At 38.4% G+C, this 19,557-nt stretch overlaps 1 protein-coding gene across 1 annotated transcript in view; it reads left to right on the top strand.

Moving 5' to 3' along the window:
* The window catches only part of cachd1 (cache domain containing 1), an 89,404-nt gene that overhangs the window by 57,890 nt on the left and 11,957 nt on the right, over nt 1–19,557 (top strand). The window contains exons 5-22 of the mRNA XM_065239863.2: nt 3,435–3,561; nt 4,860–5,004; nt 5,080–5,296; nt 6,859–7,008; nt 7,913–8,146; nt 8,933–9,082; nt 10,060–10,183; nt 10,311–10,428; nt 11,186–11,354; nt 11,490–11,632; nt 11,858–12,039; nt 12,277–12,387; nt 12,629–12,751; nt 15,802–15,901; nt 16,120–16,236; nt 17,643–17,803; nt 18,249–18,335; nt 19,017–19,133. Of these exons, the coding sequence (XP_065095935.1) occupies nt 3,435–3,561; nt 4,860–5,004; nt 5,080–5,296; nt 6,859–7,008; nt 7,913–8,146; nt 8,933–9,082; nt 10,060–10,183; nt 10,311–10,428; nt 11,186–11,354; nt 11,490–11,632; nt 11,858–12,039; nt 12,277–12,387; nt 12,629–12,751; nt 15,802–15,901; nt 16,120–16,236; nt 17,643–17,803; nt 18,249–18,335; nt 19,017–19,133 (2,575 nt within the window). The remainder of the gene's footprint in view (nt 1–3,434; nt 3,562–4,859; nt 5,005–5,079; nt 5,297–6,858; nt 7,009–7,912; nt 8,147–8,932; nt 9,083–10,059; nt 10,184–10,310; nt 10,429–11,185; nt 11,355–11,489; nt 11,633–11,857; nt 12,040–12,276; nt 12,388–12,628; nt 12,752–15,801; nt 15,902–16,119; nt 16,237–17,642; nt 17,804–18,248; nt 18,336–19,016; nt 19,134–19,557) is intronic.

The raw sequence follows: 19,557 nt of genomic DNA, 5'->3' as shown, positions 1-19,557 counted from the left end.
CTCCGGTGCATAAGTCGCATCAGTCAAAAATGCATTTTGTAGTAGAAAAAACATATAGAAGTCGCAGTGGACTATACGTTGTATTTATTTAGAAAATGATTTCACAAAATCAAGCCGAAGAACAGACAATCTGGAAAGGCAAGTTGTTCAACTAAACAACAGCACAGAACAGCAGGCTTAATAGGTGTCCGTACATGTTAAAGTAACATAAACAGTTATTTACACAATTCACAATAGCATAAATTAAGCCAAATGTTAAGCCAAATTAACACGACAAACCAAATCAAGTTCAAAAAGTTCCCAAAGTCATTCCGTATCACTGAATCCATTGAATTACATAAATACAGGAGCAGCATAGAGGGAACTCTCGTGGCTGTAGATGGTAATGGTTTCTCTTGGTTCATATGAAATAATATTGACATAAGTCGCACCTGACTATAAGTTCCAGGACCCGCCAAACTATGAAAAATGTGCGACTTATAGTCCGGAAAATACGGTACTTACAAACTTGCATGCAGTAAGACATTACAATAATATTGGGACATATCTTTTAATATAATATATTTGTGACATGACCCTTGCAGACCCCCTTGTTATATGCTGTTGCATTGTGCATCTAAGCTTTAGAATCAAGCTAAATCCATAACTTCAAATTTCATTATTTTTAAAGAGTAACTAAACCCTAAACCAACTTTTTTTATTTAATGATCTGTAAGAATGGGGCTTTATTAGTGCTGTTCATTGATTTTAGTAAGTTTTTTGACATTTGGATGTAAAGTGTTTCAATACTACAATATATTGTGTAAAAACGTCTAAGTGCTGCCCTCTTCAGGTTGAACAGTGGCTACTGCAGTTGAATTTTCCTATTGGATGGTGGGTCCAAAAAATGACACGTGACGTAAGCAGGTTCAAGATCACCACGCCCTTGTTACGATCTCACCACACACTTAGTTCGTCCCCTCTATCTCCTTGGGATCTGCCCACTTTTCATTTTTTTTTAAATATTGCCAGTGGGTGGAGTCAGGCTCTGACCAGGAGTTTATTTACGCTTTAAAGATTTTTTCTTTCCTATCCACAGAATTATGCTTTGAATCCACGAGAAATTATAGTCAACGTCATCCTGGCACCATTTTGTTTTTTGTTTTTATTAGACTGTGTGGTGCACTAATTCTTTACATACTATTTGGGTTAGGTTCACATTACAGCCATGTCAAGACAAAACGCTCACTTTATCAGTGTCTGTAATTCACATTTTTACAGTTTTACGTTCCTCTATTTACAGCCAGTGTACACCAGGAAATACATAACAAGAGAGAGTATGATGTTTAAATAAAGTCAGCCACAAGCTTCTTTAAAACTCAAAGCTTATTAGAGTTAATAAATACCCCAGGAGAGTGACAGCACTTTAGTAAGTGAAGATTTAAAGGGTTGAAAGTCTAGAGGAAATGAAGTACTCTCACCTCATGACTGTGGTTCTCAGCTACTCTAAACACTGGATGTTGGATTAAGCACTCCGGGGCGGCGTATGTGTATGATTTTACAGCCGTCAACATGATTCAAAGTTCCTGTTTATACTTCGGGTGCAGATTGATGGCGGTATCGCACTAATGTGAGGCCGGGACGGCTGTTCGTGCTCAGCGTCCATTTCTCTTCCTCTGCAGGTCTTTACAGTAATTTGATTAACTGTGTTTAGATTGATCTGAATTCGGAGGGGCTGTTCCGTGTCTCCGTGGCACTTAAAGTTAGCATATAAACCATCTCTCGTATAAAACGTCACAGTTATTCCTTCTAAACAGCTTTTACTCTATTAAATGCTTTTCTTTAGGTGTTAAAAATGGACCATAGAGATTCAGAAACATGTATCAGTGAGGTTCGGCTGTCAGGTCTGTCTCGCAGTCGCCATTCCAATTCATCCCAAAGGTGTTTGGTGACGTTCAAGTCTGGACTTTGTGAGGTTCTTCCTCGACAGACTCAGTAAATCATTACTTTATGTATGCACAGGGACTGTATAATGCTAAAAAAATAAGGACCCTCCTCAAACTTTGGAAACACACAAATCTCTAGTGTTTCATATTTTTGGCAATGTAGTGTATTTGAGCATTGCCTGCTTGTTCCACAAAAACAACCAAGAAGGGGAAGTGTGTCATTTCTGTGTCACTGGCAGCGCCAAATGGATTTTTTTGAAAAATGAACTGTTTCTGAAAACACCTTTGAAGCAAACTGAACCGCCTCGCCCCAAACATATGATGTTGGTTGAGCTCACAATACAAATAGCATCTTAATATTTTTCTATTCAGAAATTAGGCTTTTGAATGACTTCAGTCAGTGTGTCTCTGCACATTCACTGAGAAAGGACAGCACAGGTCATTTATTTTGAGCCATTTACCTCTGTCAGATGTCTAAGCTCACATTCATCCCCTTTACATTGCATTGGTTGTTAAAAGATTCAAGTAATCTTGGCTTAAATACATTTTGAAACGGATATAACCTGACATATGCACTCTGGGAATTTGTAGGCAGTAGGCACGCAAACTTCAGCCATCATGTGAGTCTCTCACCCATTTCAAGCATCAACTCTAATCCTTTAAACTAAGCCACGGCTGTGGGTTCGGGTGAAATAACCACTGGCTCAGGTGGGATACCTGTTCTACAGTTGACCCCTGTAATAATTTCTACTTCATTTTATTGCTCCCTCTCGAGCGTCTCTCTTCTAATGCTTCTTTTGCCTTTTCTCATTTTCCTTCCCACTCTTGTTCCTCTTTTGGCAGCTCCTTTAAAATAAATAAACACTTAAATTGATGGCTGCAGAGTGGCGATGACTCGGTTTCTTGGGTGTTTGGAAAGGATCAGCTTGTTTGTCTTAATCTGGGCTCAGGCTATCGCACAGCCGGGTCCTTTTCAACTAAAACAAACCCAATTGGTGCCTGCTTAAGTAACTTTAGGACAGATCACCTTAAATTTCAAGTAAAGGGCACTACCACATGTGAAAAAAATCACTTTTACAAGGTGTTTGGACATAAATTTCCAAATGTAGTGGAACGATGATTTTAACTAAATTACACTTTTTTGGTGAACTTTCACTTCAAAAAAATATAAAGACATCCACATTGCATGACATATTAATAAAACGTTTTTTTGTGACTGCCCGTAAACGCATCCACTCCAGGTGGAACTCAAACCTGCGATCAGTCCGGCGTGGGAGTGGGGCGCTCCAACAAACAGGCTACAGGCCTCAGCCTTTATCGTCTGTTGCTAGAAACCCTCTTGAGATTAGGAAATTATGTTTCCTCACTCCCCATGTACATTTTTGCAAATTTGTGATTTTTATGTTTCAATTTTCCATATCAGAAATATTGTGTTATAAGATTAGAAGGTAACAAAGAGATTAATGTTTCTAACCTAACTCCGTATTCTTGCTTTCTTGTTCACTTTAGTGTTGGCAGACAACCTCAAGTCCAATCCAGGGATCAAGTGGCAGTACTTCAGCTCAGAGGAGGGCATTTTCACTGTATTTCCTGCTCACAAGTTTCACTGCAAAGCCACATATGAGCACAGAAGCAGGTACATGATGCTTTCACACCACATGCTTACACACATCAGAACAAGGTATTTAGGTAGCGTGCAAACTAAACAGTTTTTACTTCTTTCCAATGGTAGCATGACGCTTTTCAAAAAAGCCAGCAGCTGGTGCTTTTTTCCTGTGCTGAAAGCTGGCGTTTTGTGCTTTTTCCATGCTAAGTAGCGATAATTGAAAAATATTCAACTTTGGGTGAAAAGTTCAGCTCGTCAATGTTAGTTCTTACACGGCCATCCAATCGCAGTGGAGGAGGGGTGGGTTAAACATCACAACAACCAACCGGTGCATCGTTAAGCGATAAACAAAGCAGAAGCATCACAGCAACAAAAGCTGAAAAAAGCTAGCAGTCGGCTGAAAAAAGCTTTGGTGTGCACACCCCCTTAGTCTCACAATGCACTGATCAGGGATGCTGTTCATTCTGTCTTGACTTGTTTTCAGGATAAAACATTATATTAGTACTTGGCTGCAAGAAATTGTAGCAGTATTTTGCTTTAAAAAAAACTAAAGGTCCGTGCAACTAAGTACTTTATTTGCGTAAGTGCCCAAAAAATGAGAAAGCTCTTTCCATTTGTCTGTCACAACAAGCACCTTCGTCTTTTTCGTCTTGTGTGGCGAGAATTCTTCGAAATCCTTTAGGTCTGTTTAACGGGGTTACAATAAGCCCCATGCCCTTGACCGGAATGCGGGGTCGCCCACAATAAAGCCCGCTGGAATCTGCCACCCAGTGTTGTGGGCACAATGTGCCGGTGTTGAAAGACGGGCTAATTTTTGCGGCTGTTCCCATAGCTTCTCTCTTCCTGCAATTGCACGCAGGTCTTCCTCCACTTGTAAGACGTTACAGTAGGATATTTAGGGAATATGGCTTACATTGTAAATGGTTCACTTGTATTCTGGGCAGCTTTCTCATAATGTTGGAGTTGAAATAGTAGATTCGGTTCCAAAGGCAACACAATAGCGAGCAGGATTTCTTACACAAACAACGTAGTGAGGAGAGCGGGAATTGCGCCAGTGTAGCGCTTGGCCCCTTGCCCTTTAGAGTCCAGGAAAACCACCTCTTGCTTTTTGTAAATAAATATATGAATCGACTCGCTTTGTGACTGTTCTGTGTCATGATACTGTGCATAAGTTTCATGCTTATTAAATGTATTTGTTCACATCAATGTCATAATCTTGTTTAACTTGGCATCTCTGGGCAGCTTTGAACATTTTGTACATGTAAATGGCACTTCAAATGTAACAAAAAGCAACATGTCAGATTTTTTGCATGTTTGTGTGTTTGCAGGCCTGTGTATGTTTCAGCAGTGAGGCCGCAGTCAAAACACATAGTGGTTATCATAGACCACGGTGCTTCTGTTACTGAGACTCAGCTCCAGATCGCCCGGGACGCCGCCCTCATCATCCTTAACTCCATCGACGAACATGATAAAGTAAGACATGGCCCTTACACAGTGCCCACCCATTCAGTTGGTCTTTATTGATGTTGTATAATTTCTCTTTGTCAGATCTCTGTGTTGACTGTAGCAGATACGGTACGCTCTTGCTCTCTGGATCAGTGCTACAAGAGCTTCCTCTCGCCTGCTACCAGTGAGACGAAGAGGAAGATGAGCACCTTTATTAACAACGTCAAAGCCTCTGACAGCTCTACCCAGCATGCACTGGGCTTTCAGAAAGCCTTTCAGTTGTTGAGGAACACAAGTAGTGTCACCAGACAACTGACTAGTAAGAGACAAGCCTTTTAAGTGTGATTTATTTGCAAAGTTTTCATGTAAATTACAGTAATATTTGGGGGGGGGTCCCTTGTCTATACCTTTAAGCAAACACCACAGTTTTTTTATATTTTACTATGTTCTTACCTCAACTTAGATGAATTTATACATACCTTGTTTTTCTTTCAATGCGTGCACTTTATCTTTGTACAGCGCGTCGTGAATGTGTTAGCATTTAGCCTAGCCCCATTCATTCCTTAGGATCCAAACAGGGATGAATTTAGAAGCCACCAAACACTTCCATGTTTGCCCTATTTAAAGATCCCTCTGGCGCAGTAACATTATCACTCCTGAGTACTCCCCAACTTGCTTAAACTTCCGTCAATATTACTGCGCCTGAGGTCGAAGTGCTGCTAACTAAGTGTTCTTCTGCCATACAATATAGTTCATTTTTTATCCGCTTAAAAAATCACCACGTTGATTTTTTGCCACCATACTTACTCGTGTAACTATGTAACAGTCTTTAAATAGGGAAAACATGGAAGTGTTTGGTGGCTTTTAAATTTATCCCTGTTTGGATCCTAAGGAATGAATGTGGCTATGGTAAATACATTCACAACGCGCTGTACAAAGATTAAGTGCATCCATTGAAAAAGATAGGTATGTATTAATTAGTATAAGTTGAGGTAAAAACATTGTAAAATATTGATATACTGTGGTGTTTCCCTTTAAAGTTACCTTATTCATTTAATAAAGGTAGATTTTAACCGAAATTTGTGCTCTTTGTATTTTTCATGTTTGAGTTTTTGGGCATTCTTGGGGTATAATTTGTCATGTGATTATAAAGTTATAAATATTGTGATAGCATAGGTTGGCAAAAAGTATGTTAACTCTTTCCCCGCCATTGACGAGATATCTCGTCAATCAAGAGAAAACGCTTCCCAATGACGATTTTTTCCGTCTTCCTGCAATACCGCTATTCTTCCACAACTTTTTAAAACCGGAAGTATTGCCCTATGGCAAGCTGCTGCATGTCCGTGTCTGTTTTAAAGATCGCTCTGAATGGGATCTCTATGAAAAGTCCGTCATAAAAATTGAATTATCAAAATGTGGTGTTTTTGCAGAAACCTACCCATATTCAAAAGCTGATTACAAAAGAACTACTGAAGGTAGGATGAAACGTTTTTTTTTTTGTTTGAAAGCAGAGGGTCTGTTCTTTCATTTGGTATATTGTATGTTTAAATATTTAAAGAAGAACATTTTCTGGAAGACATTAAACTTTTGTGAAAATCATGAAAAACCCTGGCGCTGGCTGGCAACTTTTTTTAAAAACGCTGGCGGTGAAAGAGTTAAAGAAGAGGTTTAATCGTGACAACATGCCCCACTATTGGCTCATATTGTCACAAAAATGTACATTTTTTTTCTTATAATTTATATATAAACGTGACATAAATTACCATTCAAAGCTGAGAGTAACAACAGGCCCTCAAATTTTTTTCCTCCGTTGTAAGTTGGCATATAGACAGGGATTATTTACAGTTTGATTGAACAATATTATTATCTCTCTCCGCACAGACACAGACATGGTGATAATCTATCTGTCGTCGGGCATCACCTCACGAGACTCGTCCGAGCACGAAAAGAGATCGACGCTGAGCATTGTCAAAGAGGAGAACCGCCACCTCAACAACTCCGTCATGATCCTCACCTACGCTCTTATGAACGGTGAGATGTTGCCTGAAGATAATCCTCTTTATTGGCTTTTGTCTCGTGGCCCGCATAAACATTCATCTTGAACACCTGTGTGCATGTTTGTGCTTTATCGAAACGTGCTCGGATGCGTTTACGCCCCTTCGTCTCTCTTCTTATCTTTTATGTGTGTATGTTTGCATGTCTGTCGTAAGAAACCAACCCCATTATTGCTGTCCTCAGATGTTTCTCTCCCTGCATGTATTAGCCTGCCATTAGCATACATTAGTTTGGCATCATAAAAATTAAAATGCGGATCATCAGATAAAAGAAAGAGAAATGGGACAATACATCAAAGGACACTCGGTGACATGAAAGAGTGATGGTTTTTTTTCCTACATTAGATGACTCAGAGATATGATTTGGGCTGATTAGCATGGAAGGGTGTACGAGGCTAACGCTACTCTGCTCAGTTATTGTGAGGCTCTGAATGACACCCACACATGGTTTGTTAACCAATGGGAATCACTTATATTTCCTAAGGTTTAGGGGCTGTGCACACAGTATTGTATTAGCAGCACAAAAGGTAATGGTTCGAACCCAGGGAACACACATACTGATAAAATGTGTACTTTGTAATCCACTGGAAGTTGCTTTGGATAAAAGCGTTTGCCAAATGCGTTAATGTACGCAATGTAAAAACACAGTGCTGTGAAATGGGTCACAAGGTGGCATTTAAAGCATAAATTAAACAGTTTCCAAACCAAACAGCTACTTTAAACAAATGCTTGCCCTACCTCCGGGTCTTTTGATTGATCAACTTAATAATGTGAAAAATGATTTAGTGCCATCAATTCACATCTATTGCTGTAGTTACAGCTGAAGTTCTGTGGACCTTTACAGTTTTTTCTCACACGTTTTTTTGCTTTATTTCCCACAGAAGGAGTAACTGGACTTAAAGAGTTGGCTTTCTTGCGAGACCTGGCCGAGCAAAACTCTGTGAAATACGGCGTTCCGGATCGCTCTGCGCTCCCTGTCGTGAAGGGCAGCATGATGGTGCTGAACCAGCTCAGTAACCTGGAGACCACAGTGGGACGCTTTTACATCAACCTGCCCAACCGAATGATAGACGTGGCCTCCTTCAGCCTACCTTACTCAGACCAGATGGGAGACGGTAAGCTGAGATCCTACTCTTGGCCTGAAGCTCAAGTCTGGCATGTAAACATTCTGTCTGACACCATTGCGGTCAAGGCATTAAACCAGCCGGTTTCCATGGTACTAAATTTGTAAAGTTAAACTGTAAGCAAAGCCAAAAAACACAAGTCTGCTCTTATAAGGCTGCTAGACAGAACTTTTGTCCAGTTACCATTTGTGTCGGCTTGCGGCCCCCCTTGTGTATGGTGCATCCCTTTGTGCTTCCCCACAGAAAATGTATGACATAAAACAATCTAAAACTTCAAATTGGAATTAAACAAAACTTGTTAAATTATACATGTAGTGCCTGTTGGTTAGTAGCCTTATTTTTCTGAGGTTTAGTCACACAGAATTTATGATAAATTAAAGGGTTCACCCAAAAATGAGAATAATGTCATTAATGACGACCCTTATGTCGTTTCAAACTCTTAAGACCTCCGTTCATCTTCGGAACACAGTTGAAAATGTTTTATATTTAGTCCGAGAGCTTGTTGACCCTTCATTGAAAATCTACGTACCATGTCCAGAAAGGTAATAAAACATCATCAATGTAGTCCATGTGACATCAGTAGTTCAGTTAAAATGTGTTGAAGCATCGAAAATACATTTTGGTCGAAAAATAAAAAAAATTACGACTTATTCAGCATTGTCTTCTCTTCCGCGTCTGTTGTGAAGCGCATGCACGAGACTAAGGTCACGGACTGCAGTGACGCGAATGACGTACGACGCGGATGGCGAATTGTTGAATTTTCTCATTTCCCTTTAGGCTTCATCATGACGGCCAGTCGGCCATGCTACTTCGGGAACTTGTTGCTTGGTGTAGTTGGAGTTGATGTGAATCTGGCATACATACTGGAGGATGTCACCTACTACCAGGACTCCCTGGCTTCATATACCTTCCTTATAGACAATAAAGGTATGTGTGATACATGTGCGATACAGAGTTATCCTTTTGGAGTTTGTTGCAATTAGTTGAAGGTGATGCAATGTGAAATTGCTGTTTGACTGCAAAACAAAACGTTTCCCTGCAATGGTGAGGTTTCAAATACTTTCCATTCTTAAACACTGGACTGACTTGGCTCGTAGTAAAGCTGCTTCACAGCAAGAAGGTCCTCGGCTGGGCCCTTACTTTGAAGTACCTTTATTTGGTTTTTATGTGCGGTTTTCTGTGTCTTGGTAATATGGTAAATAACACATTTTTGTCATGAGTTTTTCCATGATTTCCCCCTACAAACTGTACTGAAGTGTCTTCACAAATCAGTTATCCAGTAATGAATGCATATTGAACCAATTAATTATGTCTTCCAGAAATCGGCCTAAAGTGTTTTATTACATACTGTATGTAACAAAATCAGGGTGATGTATTCCTGAGAGTATTCACTCTGTGCTAATAGCAGAGATAATGAAGTGGCACCTGCTGTCTCCAGCTGTTCAGTAGAGATGTGCTGGAACTGCCGCTCAGTGTCTTTTAAATGACCCCGTCTCCCATTGCTATTGAGACAACAGCTTTTTTAAAGCTTTGTGTAGTGAATGCAGGTTTAAACCAAATAATGTGCAATCCATGAGCTATAACCACCATGCCCTCAAGTAAGGGGGCCATATCACATGAAAATACTTTTTAGAATTTAGACCAAAACTTTCGAAAATTCCTACCCAGCCTTAAAAGACAATTTATTTAAATACTATAGAAATGTCTTTCCCAATCATCCTGATGTCAGATAAATAGTACATTTGAACACACATCATATTTACATGTCAACATTTGTGTTTTATAATAGGCAGTAGTTGGATTTTAGGGACATATTTACATGGGCTAGTATTTTGGAAATGATCGTTTATCTTTGAATGTCTGTACAGCCGTTACTGTCACTCAATCTTGACTTTTTGTTGCAGGCTACACCCTCATGCACCCATCACTCACCCGTCCATACCTGATGACTGAGGCTCCTCTCCATACAGACATCATCCACTACGAAAACATCCCTGGGTTTGCTGTTGTGCGTCAAAACATCCTTAGGTGAGGGATTATGGGATATTTATGTCTTATTCAGAACAGTTTTCTATTTATTCCAACATCTCTTCTTAGTATATTGCGTATTTATAGTTACATGACGTGGTTGCTCGTGTTGTCTGTTTGTTGTTAGTTTGCCCCTGGGGAGTCAGGTCATTGCGGTGCCTGTCAACTCCTCTCTGTCCTGGCACATGAACCGCCTGCGTGACCCCCGTCGAGATGCCTACAACGTCAGCTATGCCTGGAAACTGGTATGAGATGTAGCACAAACATAAGTTTTGGTGTTTATAGTGATGTGTTTCTGTATGAGTGCGATAATGGGATATTTGTTTATGAGACTTTTATTTAGTTTTCAACTGAAATAAAAACCACTGAACCCAACTAAAAGTGCAGCCACATTATATGCAAAAAGGGCATTTATATGCAAAAGTTTTAGGCCACCATGCTACCATTTAGATGTGTTGTTTTTGCAGTTGTATAGTGATCATATATAATTATTTCTCAGTCTCTTTCTTAGAATACAACCGGAAATGTGTATGTAGTATTAAAACAGTATAAAAGTATAAGTGTCAAGTATTTAGGGTAAACTCCCCTTCCATTTGAGCAATAGCAGGCAACTGCAGGATCTCTTAAACCTGAATAAAATTAAATCCTAATTTCTAATTCTAATCGAATGACTTCAGGACTTCAGTCTCCTCAAAAAAAGCTTAAGATGTGTTTCGTGCCAAGGGTGGTCACACTCAATACTGATCGAAGACATTTAGTTCTGAAAATTGTTTTGTTTTTAATTTTGTGTACATATTTCCTGTATTTTCTGTTTGTATCTTAATAAAAAGAGTGAAAATAAATAAATATGGTTGGACATTGAAACTTTGCTAAAACAACAAAGCTGTTGGTGGTGGCCTAAGACTTTTGCACAGTACTGTATATAAATATTAAATAAAATACCTTTTTTTTACAATTTTGTATATTCCTCTCATCTCTTTTCTACTGACCTCTGATTTGCAGGTTCAGGACACGTCCTTTATCTTGTGTATAGTGTATGTTCAGCCAGAGATCCCAGTGAAACAACTGAAAAATCTGAACACCGCCCCCAGCAGCAAACTCCTGTACCACCGTCTGGATCTGCTGGGACAGCCAAGCTCCTGTCTGCACTTTAAACAGCTCGCTACAGTCGGTAAGCTCAGATGATATGTCAGTATATATTTGTCTGAATTCACCATAGCTTTACTTTAAGGAATTGGGAAATTATTAAATGTTTGTTACTGATGTAATTCAATAGCAAAGCTGATTATTCCTCTCCTTCTCTCAGAGAGTCCCACAGTGATGTTGTCTGCTGGAAGTTTCTCTTCACCATATGAACACTTGAGTCAGCCCGAAACCAAACGCATGGTGGAGCACTACACCGCTTACCTGAGTGACAACACCCGCCTTATAGCCAACCCAGGCCTGAAGGTACGCACATACAACAGCCGCCTCCCAGACTACAGGGGCCTTTGCATGAATAAGTTCAGCGATATCTTTCACAGTCAGTGGTCACAGAGTTGGTTTTTCAGTCTTTATTATGTCAGCACGCCTCCCCTCTTTAATTCTGCTTTTTCATTTGGGAAATAAATAACCGTAGGGAGTACAGTGAATTACCCTTTACATTCTTAAACACCCCCTCCTTTGGTCTTCTAGTCATCGGTTAGGAACGAGGTGATGGCCACCAGTCACGTGACAGATGAATGGATGAGTCTTATGGAGATGAGCAGCCTGAACTGCTACATTGTTCGGCGTTACATAGCAACGCCCAATGGGGTGCTGCGGATTTACCCCGGTTCACTCATGGACAAAGCATTCGACCCCACCAGGAGGCGATGGTAAGAGATGAGCCTCAGGATGGTGGTCTCCAAACTCTTAGTTGGATGGTTATTTGGAGATCCATCAGTATGTTGACTGAGCTAAGGAAAGCTTTGGATTGCTGATAAAGTTTGTTTTGTTTGTTTAAGAGTGCATTTTTAGTAGTTTTTAATATATTTTACCAGAAACAGAAACATTCGCATTATGTATGCTGTATGAAATGTAGTGTAATGACCAGTGAACTCCTTTCTGTTAAGGTATCTCCATGCTGTCGCCAATCCTGGTCTCATCACTTTTACCGGACCATACCTGGATGTGGGTGGGGCAGGCTATGTGGTTACCATTAGTCACACCATTCATGCCTCTAGGTCAGTTGTTTAACTCTTTCTCCACCAGTGACGAGTTAATAAAGGCAAACATACAGTATTAAAGCCTTTTAACAATACATGTAGAAAAAAAGTGGAGAGAACAGAGAAGTTACCTTTTTTTGGCCAATCAAGCCCACATTTGGCATTCAGAGCTCAAATGGGATTTTTGAAAACCATGACATACTTCTGACATTTCTTTAAAAGTACATTGAGCAGGAAATGATTCCGCTTCTTTCTCCAGTTCCCAAATTGCCTCCGGTTACACAGTAGCAGTTATGGGTATTGACTTCACTCTTCGCTACTTCTACAAAGTTCTGTTGGACCTTCTGCCCATCTGTAACCAAGACAAGGGGAACAAAATCCGGTAAGGCCACTCTTTACCTACGAATCCAACCCCCATACCCATTCCCAACTTTGTTTGTCTCTTCTCAAACCCTCTGCCAGTAGATTCTGCCAATACCCCAGTATACTGGCTGTGGTGTCCAGTGGAGTGCCTGAGGCTGTCGATGCCCCACTGAGACTCTTTAAAGCTCTTGCAAATAAAACTAATCAGATTTGCTTCTTTGGAAAAGAGGCATTCACTTAGTCTTCTCTGTATGCCTCTAAGCCCCCTCTTTCAGAATAGGAGGAGATAGACTGAGAGGGATCTGAGGTGGGGATCAAGAAACAGTGAGGGAGGGGTAAACATACAGAGAGCAGATAAGAGAGCAACAAGGAATAGACATTGAAAATAAAGACTAAGAAATGTTTTACATTTTGTGCAAAGCATAGCAGAACTTAAAGGGACACAACACTTTTTTTGAAAATAGGAACATTTTCAAGCTTCCCTAGAATTAAACATTTGATTTTTACCATTTTGGAATCCATTCAGCTGATCTCCGGGTCTGCGGTACCACTTTTAGCATAGCTTAGCATAATCCATTGAATCTGATTAGACCATTAGCATCACGCTAAAAAATATCCAAAGAGTTTGAATATTTTTCCTATTTAAAACTTGACTCTTCTGTAGTTACATTGCGTACTAAGACCGACAGAAAATTAAAAGTTGCGATTTTCTAGGCCGATTTGGCTAAGAACTATACTCTTATTCTGGCGTAATAATCAAGGACTTTGCTGCTGTAACATGGCTGCAGCAGGCGTAGTGATATTACGCAATGCCCGAAAAATAGTCCCCTGCTATTGAAAAATACTAATACTAAATACTAAAAATCACTACGCCTATTGCAGCCATGTTACAGCAGCAAAGTCTTTGATTATTTCACCAGAATGAGAGGCTGTTTACACTTGGCATTAACATGCGTTTTCGTCGATCGGATCACAAGTGGACGACGTTAATGCCAGGTGTAAACGGTGTTCAAAACGTTTTGAGCTCGTCCACTTTCGACCACTTGCAACCACATCCCGAGGTAGTCGAAACCACTTTCGATCGGATCGCTTTGGAGTTGCGGAACGCAAATGTGGTTGAATGTGTTCGAACAGCCACACGCGACCGCCTTTTATCTAATCTGAGGTATTAAACACAAGTTTTACGTCTTTTTTTGACTTCTGGCGTGAACATACGGTGAACAGCGTTTTTAGCCTTTCATTGATAAAACTACTGTGGGTGTTCTCCGTAGTTTAGTTTTGAAAGGTTGAAAGTTGCGCGATCCTATTTCATCAATTGCGCTGAAAATTCGGAGAAAAGCTCCAATATATAAACGAACAAAACACTGTGCAGCATGTATACTTGCTAAACAAGCAGCGGACTGCGGCATAATATTAGTTTGCGTCCATATAAACTCATAATTACTCCCGCTCGCGTTTGAATGACAGCAGAGAGACTCGCCCACCGTCTCACGGACCGTCCTCTCACAGTATTCAGGACAGAAGCGGTCGAAAGTGGACAAAAGAGACGGATTTAAAAACCAGGTGTAAGCGTAATGTGTCTCTCTCGTCCACTTGTGATCCGATCGATGAAAACACATCTTAATACCAAGTGTAAACAGCCCCTGAGAGTATAGTTCTAGTAGTCCTAGCCATATCGGTTTTAAATATAAAACATTATAAAACTCTTATTTTTTTGGGTGATGCTAATGGTCTAATCCGATTCAATTGATTATGCTAAGCTATGCTAAAAGTGGTACCGCCAAACCCCGAGACCAGCTGTATGAATTTCAAAGCGGTAAAAATCAAATGTTTAACTCTAGGGGAGCTGGAAAATGAGCACATTTTCAAAAAAAGTGGAGTGTCCCTTTAAGGTAATACTTTAGCATTTAAGTGTACATACTTATTGACAGTCTTATGGTAGCCTATGTGAATTCGGTTTTCTCTTGCAACCTATTTTTATTAGGGTATCCTTAACCTTATATCTAAGGGATTTCTTAGCTTAAGGACTTTCATGCAACCAAGCTTTACACCTTAAAACACTTAACCCCAAGTATAAGCATAAGTGATAGCGATACTTGCATTAGCACTAATAATGTACTTTTAAAGGTGGGGTGCACGATCTCTGAAAGCCAGTGTTGACATTTGAAATAAACACGCCTAACAAGCCTAAACAAATCCAGCCCTGCCTCAATAGAATCTGGACCTTCCTTTAATAGACCCGCCCCACACATACGCATCCCAGGCAACGATGGCGGTTAGCAGACACGCACCTTACTGCTGATTGGCTACAAGTGTGTTTTGGTACTCGGCCCGACTCTCAAAAATCCTGCAACCCGCCTTTAATAAAAGAGAGAGCATTTGAGAAACGACCGACAAACACATAGATATAAACCGATTAGAGCTGCATTCCAGACACATCCTGTTATGTTCGGTGCCAGTGGCTCTGTTGTTTCCCTCTCGCTACTCCGCTTTCTCTTTTCCCTCCTTTTCTTCTTCTCTTCTTAACTCTGTTTCTGGCCCTCATTCTCTTTCTCTCTTTGTCTCTCTTCACGCTTTCTCGGTCTTTATCTGTCTGTGGTGTGGAGACCTCAGAGGTCTTTGAGTTTTCGGTGCTATGGTCATTAAGCAGGATTAGTGAGGTGAAATGCCCTAGTGTGCCACTAGCTTCACAATGTGAATCTGTTCTGATCTGAACTGCAGCTGGTACCCTGTGAACAGATGAGGAAACGATCTTAACCTGCTGTTTTATTCCTCCATTACCCTTTTGTTTACACCTACCTCTTAGGACACGTTTTGGGTGGTCATTGCTGTGAACACCTATGCCACATCATCTTATTTACCACATTAGGGCAGGGTGTCGGATATAACTATACTAACATAACTATGTACTGTATGTGTTGTGTTAGCAGCACTTGTCATGGGTTTATAGCACACATATTAATAAAATATTTTTTTTTGTAATGCAAAATGCCTTCAATTTAATGTGATGTAAATGGAGTAATAGACTCTGATTGCTTATACTGTCTCTTGGTTTCTTTCTATGTAAAGTTGTTTTATTATGGAGGACAGAGGATATCTTGTGGCCCATCCGACACTGATCGATCCTAAGGGCCATGCACCAGCGGAACAGCAACATATTACCCATAAGGTAAGGAAACCTGGATCTAAGGCCAAACTGACCTGAATAGGAAAAGGGTCTTTTATGGCATTATTCTACTTTCTAAGGCACGCACGCTGTTTTTGCCATTGAGTGGGCTGCGCTTTTGTTTTGTAAAAAGATTACATTCGAAAATTGGTTAAAGCCAGGAAACAAGGCTATTGAAGTTTGATATCAAATTGCTTTTCTTCTGTTTTGCTTGACTTTAGGAGCCCCTAGTGGCCAATGACATACTCAACCACCCCAACTTTGTGAAGAAGAACCTGTGTAACAGTTTCAGTGATCGAACCGTCCAGCGCTTCTACAAGTTCAACACCAGCATTGTGGTGTGTGGGATTATTAAGTTATTTATTGGTGTATGATATATTTAATATCAGCCTATTCTAATGTTTGTAGAGACATTGCTGTGAGGAAATGCATGTCAAGTTTAGTCAGCTATTTATAATATTTGAGTGCCACCTGGTGGTTATTTTTTATAGAGACAGTCACAAATAATTCCAGATAATGTTAGATTGTGCTTTTCCAAACCAAAGTATCACGGATTGTACTAATGCACGATTAAAGATCCATAAGTTTCCTTTTTATTTTTAAATGTATTTGTTAGCCTTTTAATAAATTTTTTTTAAATCTATTTTTTAGCCTGTTAATACATTTTTTAAATCTATTTTTAGCTTTTTAATACATTTTTGAATCTATTTTTCATCCTTTTAATACAAGTTTTTTTTTAATCTTTTTTAGCATTTTAATATTTTTTAAAACCTTTTTTAGCCTTTTAATAAAACAAATTAAAATCAATTTTTAGCCTTTTAATAAAATAAATGTAATCAATTTTTTAGCCTTTTAATAATTGTTTTTAAATCTATTAGCCTTTTAATACATTCTTTTTAAATCTATTTTTAGCTTTTTGATACATTTTATTATCTATTTTTCAGCCTTTTAATACATTTTTTTTAGATCTATTTTAGCATTTTAATATTTTTTAAATATTTTTTATCCTTTTAATAAAAATAATTTAAAATATATTTTTAGCCTTTTAATAATATTTTTAATCTAATTTTAGCCTTTTTATATTTTTTAATCTTTTGTTTAGCATTTTAATAATTTTTAAAACCTTTTTTAGCATTTTAATAAAAAAATTTAAAGCAATTTTTAACCTTTTAATAAAAAAAATAGATCTATTTTTTAGCCTTTTATATTTTTTAAATTATTTTTTTGCCTTTTAATACATTTTTTTCAAACTCTGCCCTTTTAATACATCATTATAAAATATATTTAGCCTTTTAATAAATGTTTTAAAATCTGTTAGCCTTTTAATAAAAAAAATGAATCTATTTTTAGCTTTTTAATACATTTTATTATCTATTTTTCAGCCTTTTAATAATTTTTTTAAAATCTATTTTTAGCATTTTAATATTTTTATCTTTTTTATCCTTTTAATTAAAAAAAATTAAATATATTTTTAGCCTTTTAATAATATTTTTAATCTATTTTTTAGCCTTTTTATATATTTTTTAATCTATTGTTTAGTCTTTTAATATTTTTTTTTCAAAATCTGTTTTTAGCCCTTTTAATACATTATTTAAAAAATATATTTTAGCCTTTTAATACATTTTTTTAAATCAATTTTTTAGCCTTTTAATACATTTTTTATCTATTTTTTAGCCTTTTAATATTTTTTTAGCGTTCTTAACTTTCTTTAGCTTTCTCAATTTTTTTATGTTTTATTTTCAAGGGTGATCTGACAAACCTAGTGCATGGCAGTCACTGCTCAAAGTACAAACTCACACGTATCCCAGGAACCAATGCGTTTGCTGGCATTGTGAATGAGACCTGTGATTCGCTGGCCTTCTGTGCCTGCAGTACTGTGGATCGCCTCTGTCTTAACTGCCACAGGTACAGACTTTTTGTACACCTCCACCAGTAACATGATTTAAATAAGCTAGTCTTGTCATATGTTTTATTAAAAATGTAAGAATGTAATACATGAATTACAATAAGTATGAAATACGTACGTTTTTAAATATAATGTGTACAATAAAGAAACACATTCTGTACTTTGATATTATATGCAGAAGCAATATAAAAATATTTTGAAAGGTTAATACAATTTGAGGACTCAGAAAGTTAAACAGTCATGATGGTTCTATTGACAAAAAGGGTTGTGAGCCTCCTGTTCAAATGAAAAACACGTCTGACAGTACATAATTTCGTCTATACACCCATCCCTAGGTTGCATCATAGAAGTAATGCATGCAAATTAAGCAAATATCATAACATGATATTGGCTTGTTAGACCTGCAATTAATTTCATTTCTTTGTGTGGTCTCTTTTTTTACAGAATGGAGCAGAATGAATGTGAATGCCCCTGTGAGTGCCCCCTAGAGGTGAATGAGTGTACTGGAAACCTCACAAATGCTGAGAATAGGTAAACTATGCTGTTCTACTGAAAAATCTTCAATTATTTGAATTCAAGTACACAATATATTTGAATGCAAAGGCAGACGGTGACATTTGATAAGGTAAAGACCCTCTTGAAATGAATCACCCAGGCTTATGATAGAGCGCCACATGTCCAGACTCTTATTAGCATGGACTGGATTGAATCACACTTAGTCACACACATGCATACTTCTGTCACTCCATCAAGTTCTTGTTCGTCACAATGAATAGATATCTAGCCACCTGTGTCCTCAATTAGCCATTTAGCTCAGAATCGTTCCTCAAAAGACGCGTTGACGCATTCAGGTTTGTTGTATTATTCCCTGGCCATTTATCTTTCTGTCACAAAGCCATCTGTTCATTTTAGTGAGAAAATGTACAATGAAAAATAATAATAAATTATTAAATATTATAATAGTATGAAATTGTTAGCCCATGACTCTAAAAAGAACTAACATGAACAATTGTATTGCCAATAATAACTAACATTAACAAAGATTAATAAATTAATTGTTACCAAAATCTTTTATCTTTAAGGTTTCATGCCATACATTAACATAATAGCAGATTGGTAATAAATACAAATATGTTCGACCATAAATAGCACTATGCTGTATTTAGACCCTAACTGACTGCTTCTCTTTTGTGTTTCTGTGCGTGTGTATAGAAACCCAAGCTGTGACGTGCACCAGGAGCCTTTGACTTTTAGTGTAATCGAGCCCAGTCTACAGGACACTCTGCCTCAGTGTATCAACACCAGATGTAGCCAGCGCTTCACCAGCAGGTACGGTTACATATCAGGTGTGATCAGCCTGCCCTTTACAGAAACTTACAGGAAACGCTGACCTCGCAGCAGCTCAACATACACAGTGTACACAGTGTAATGATGTGCCTTTCACTTAACGCAGCTAATTTCACATCATTTATTCACAGCCTGTGCCAACCACAACAACAGCAGCTACTGGGCTTTAAGATTTACTTTACATGTGGCGTAATTTATATACAATGAAATATGGTATATTGCCTAGAGAAACACTGCTAATTGAAAGACCCCTGCTACACTGCTGTGGGTCACTGGTACATATCCGACAACCTGAATGAATTATGAAAGCACTACGATGTAAAAAATATCAATTTATTGTATTTAATTGGGCCTGAAGGTCGATTCTCTACAGTGACTGAGATGCCCTTGATCGAGGTCCCCTCTG

This window comes from Paramisgurnus dabryanus, chromosome 7 (genome assembly GCF_030506205.2).
Source record: "Paramisgurnus dabryanus chromosome 7, PD_genome_1.1, whole genome shotgun sequence".
In the NCBI taxonomy this organism is placed as follows: domain Eukaryota; kingdom Metazoa; phylum Chordata; class Actinopteri; order Cypriniformes; family Cobitidae; genus Paramisgurnus; species Paramisgurnus dabryanus.
Note: the sequence above shows the minus strand (reverse complement) of the source record. Positions and strands in the feature narration are given on the sequence as shown.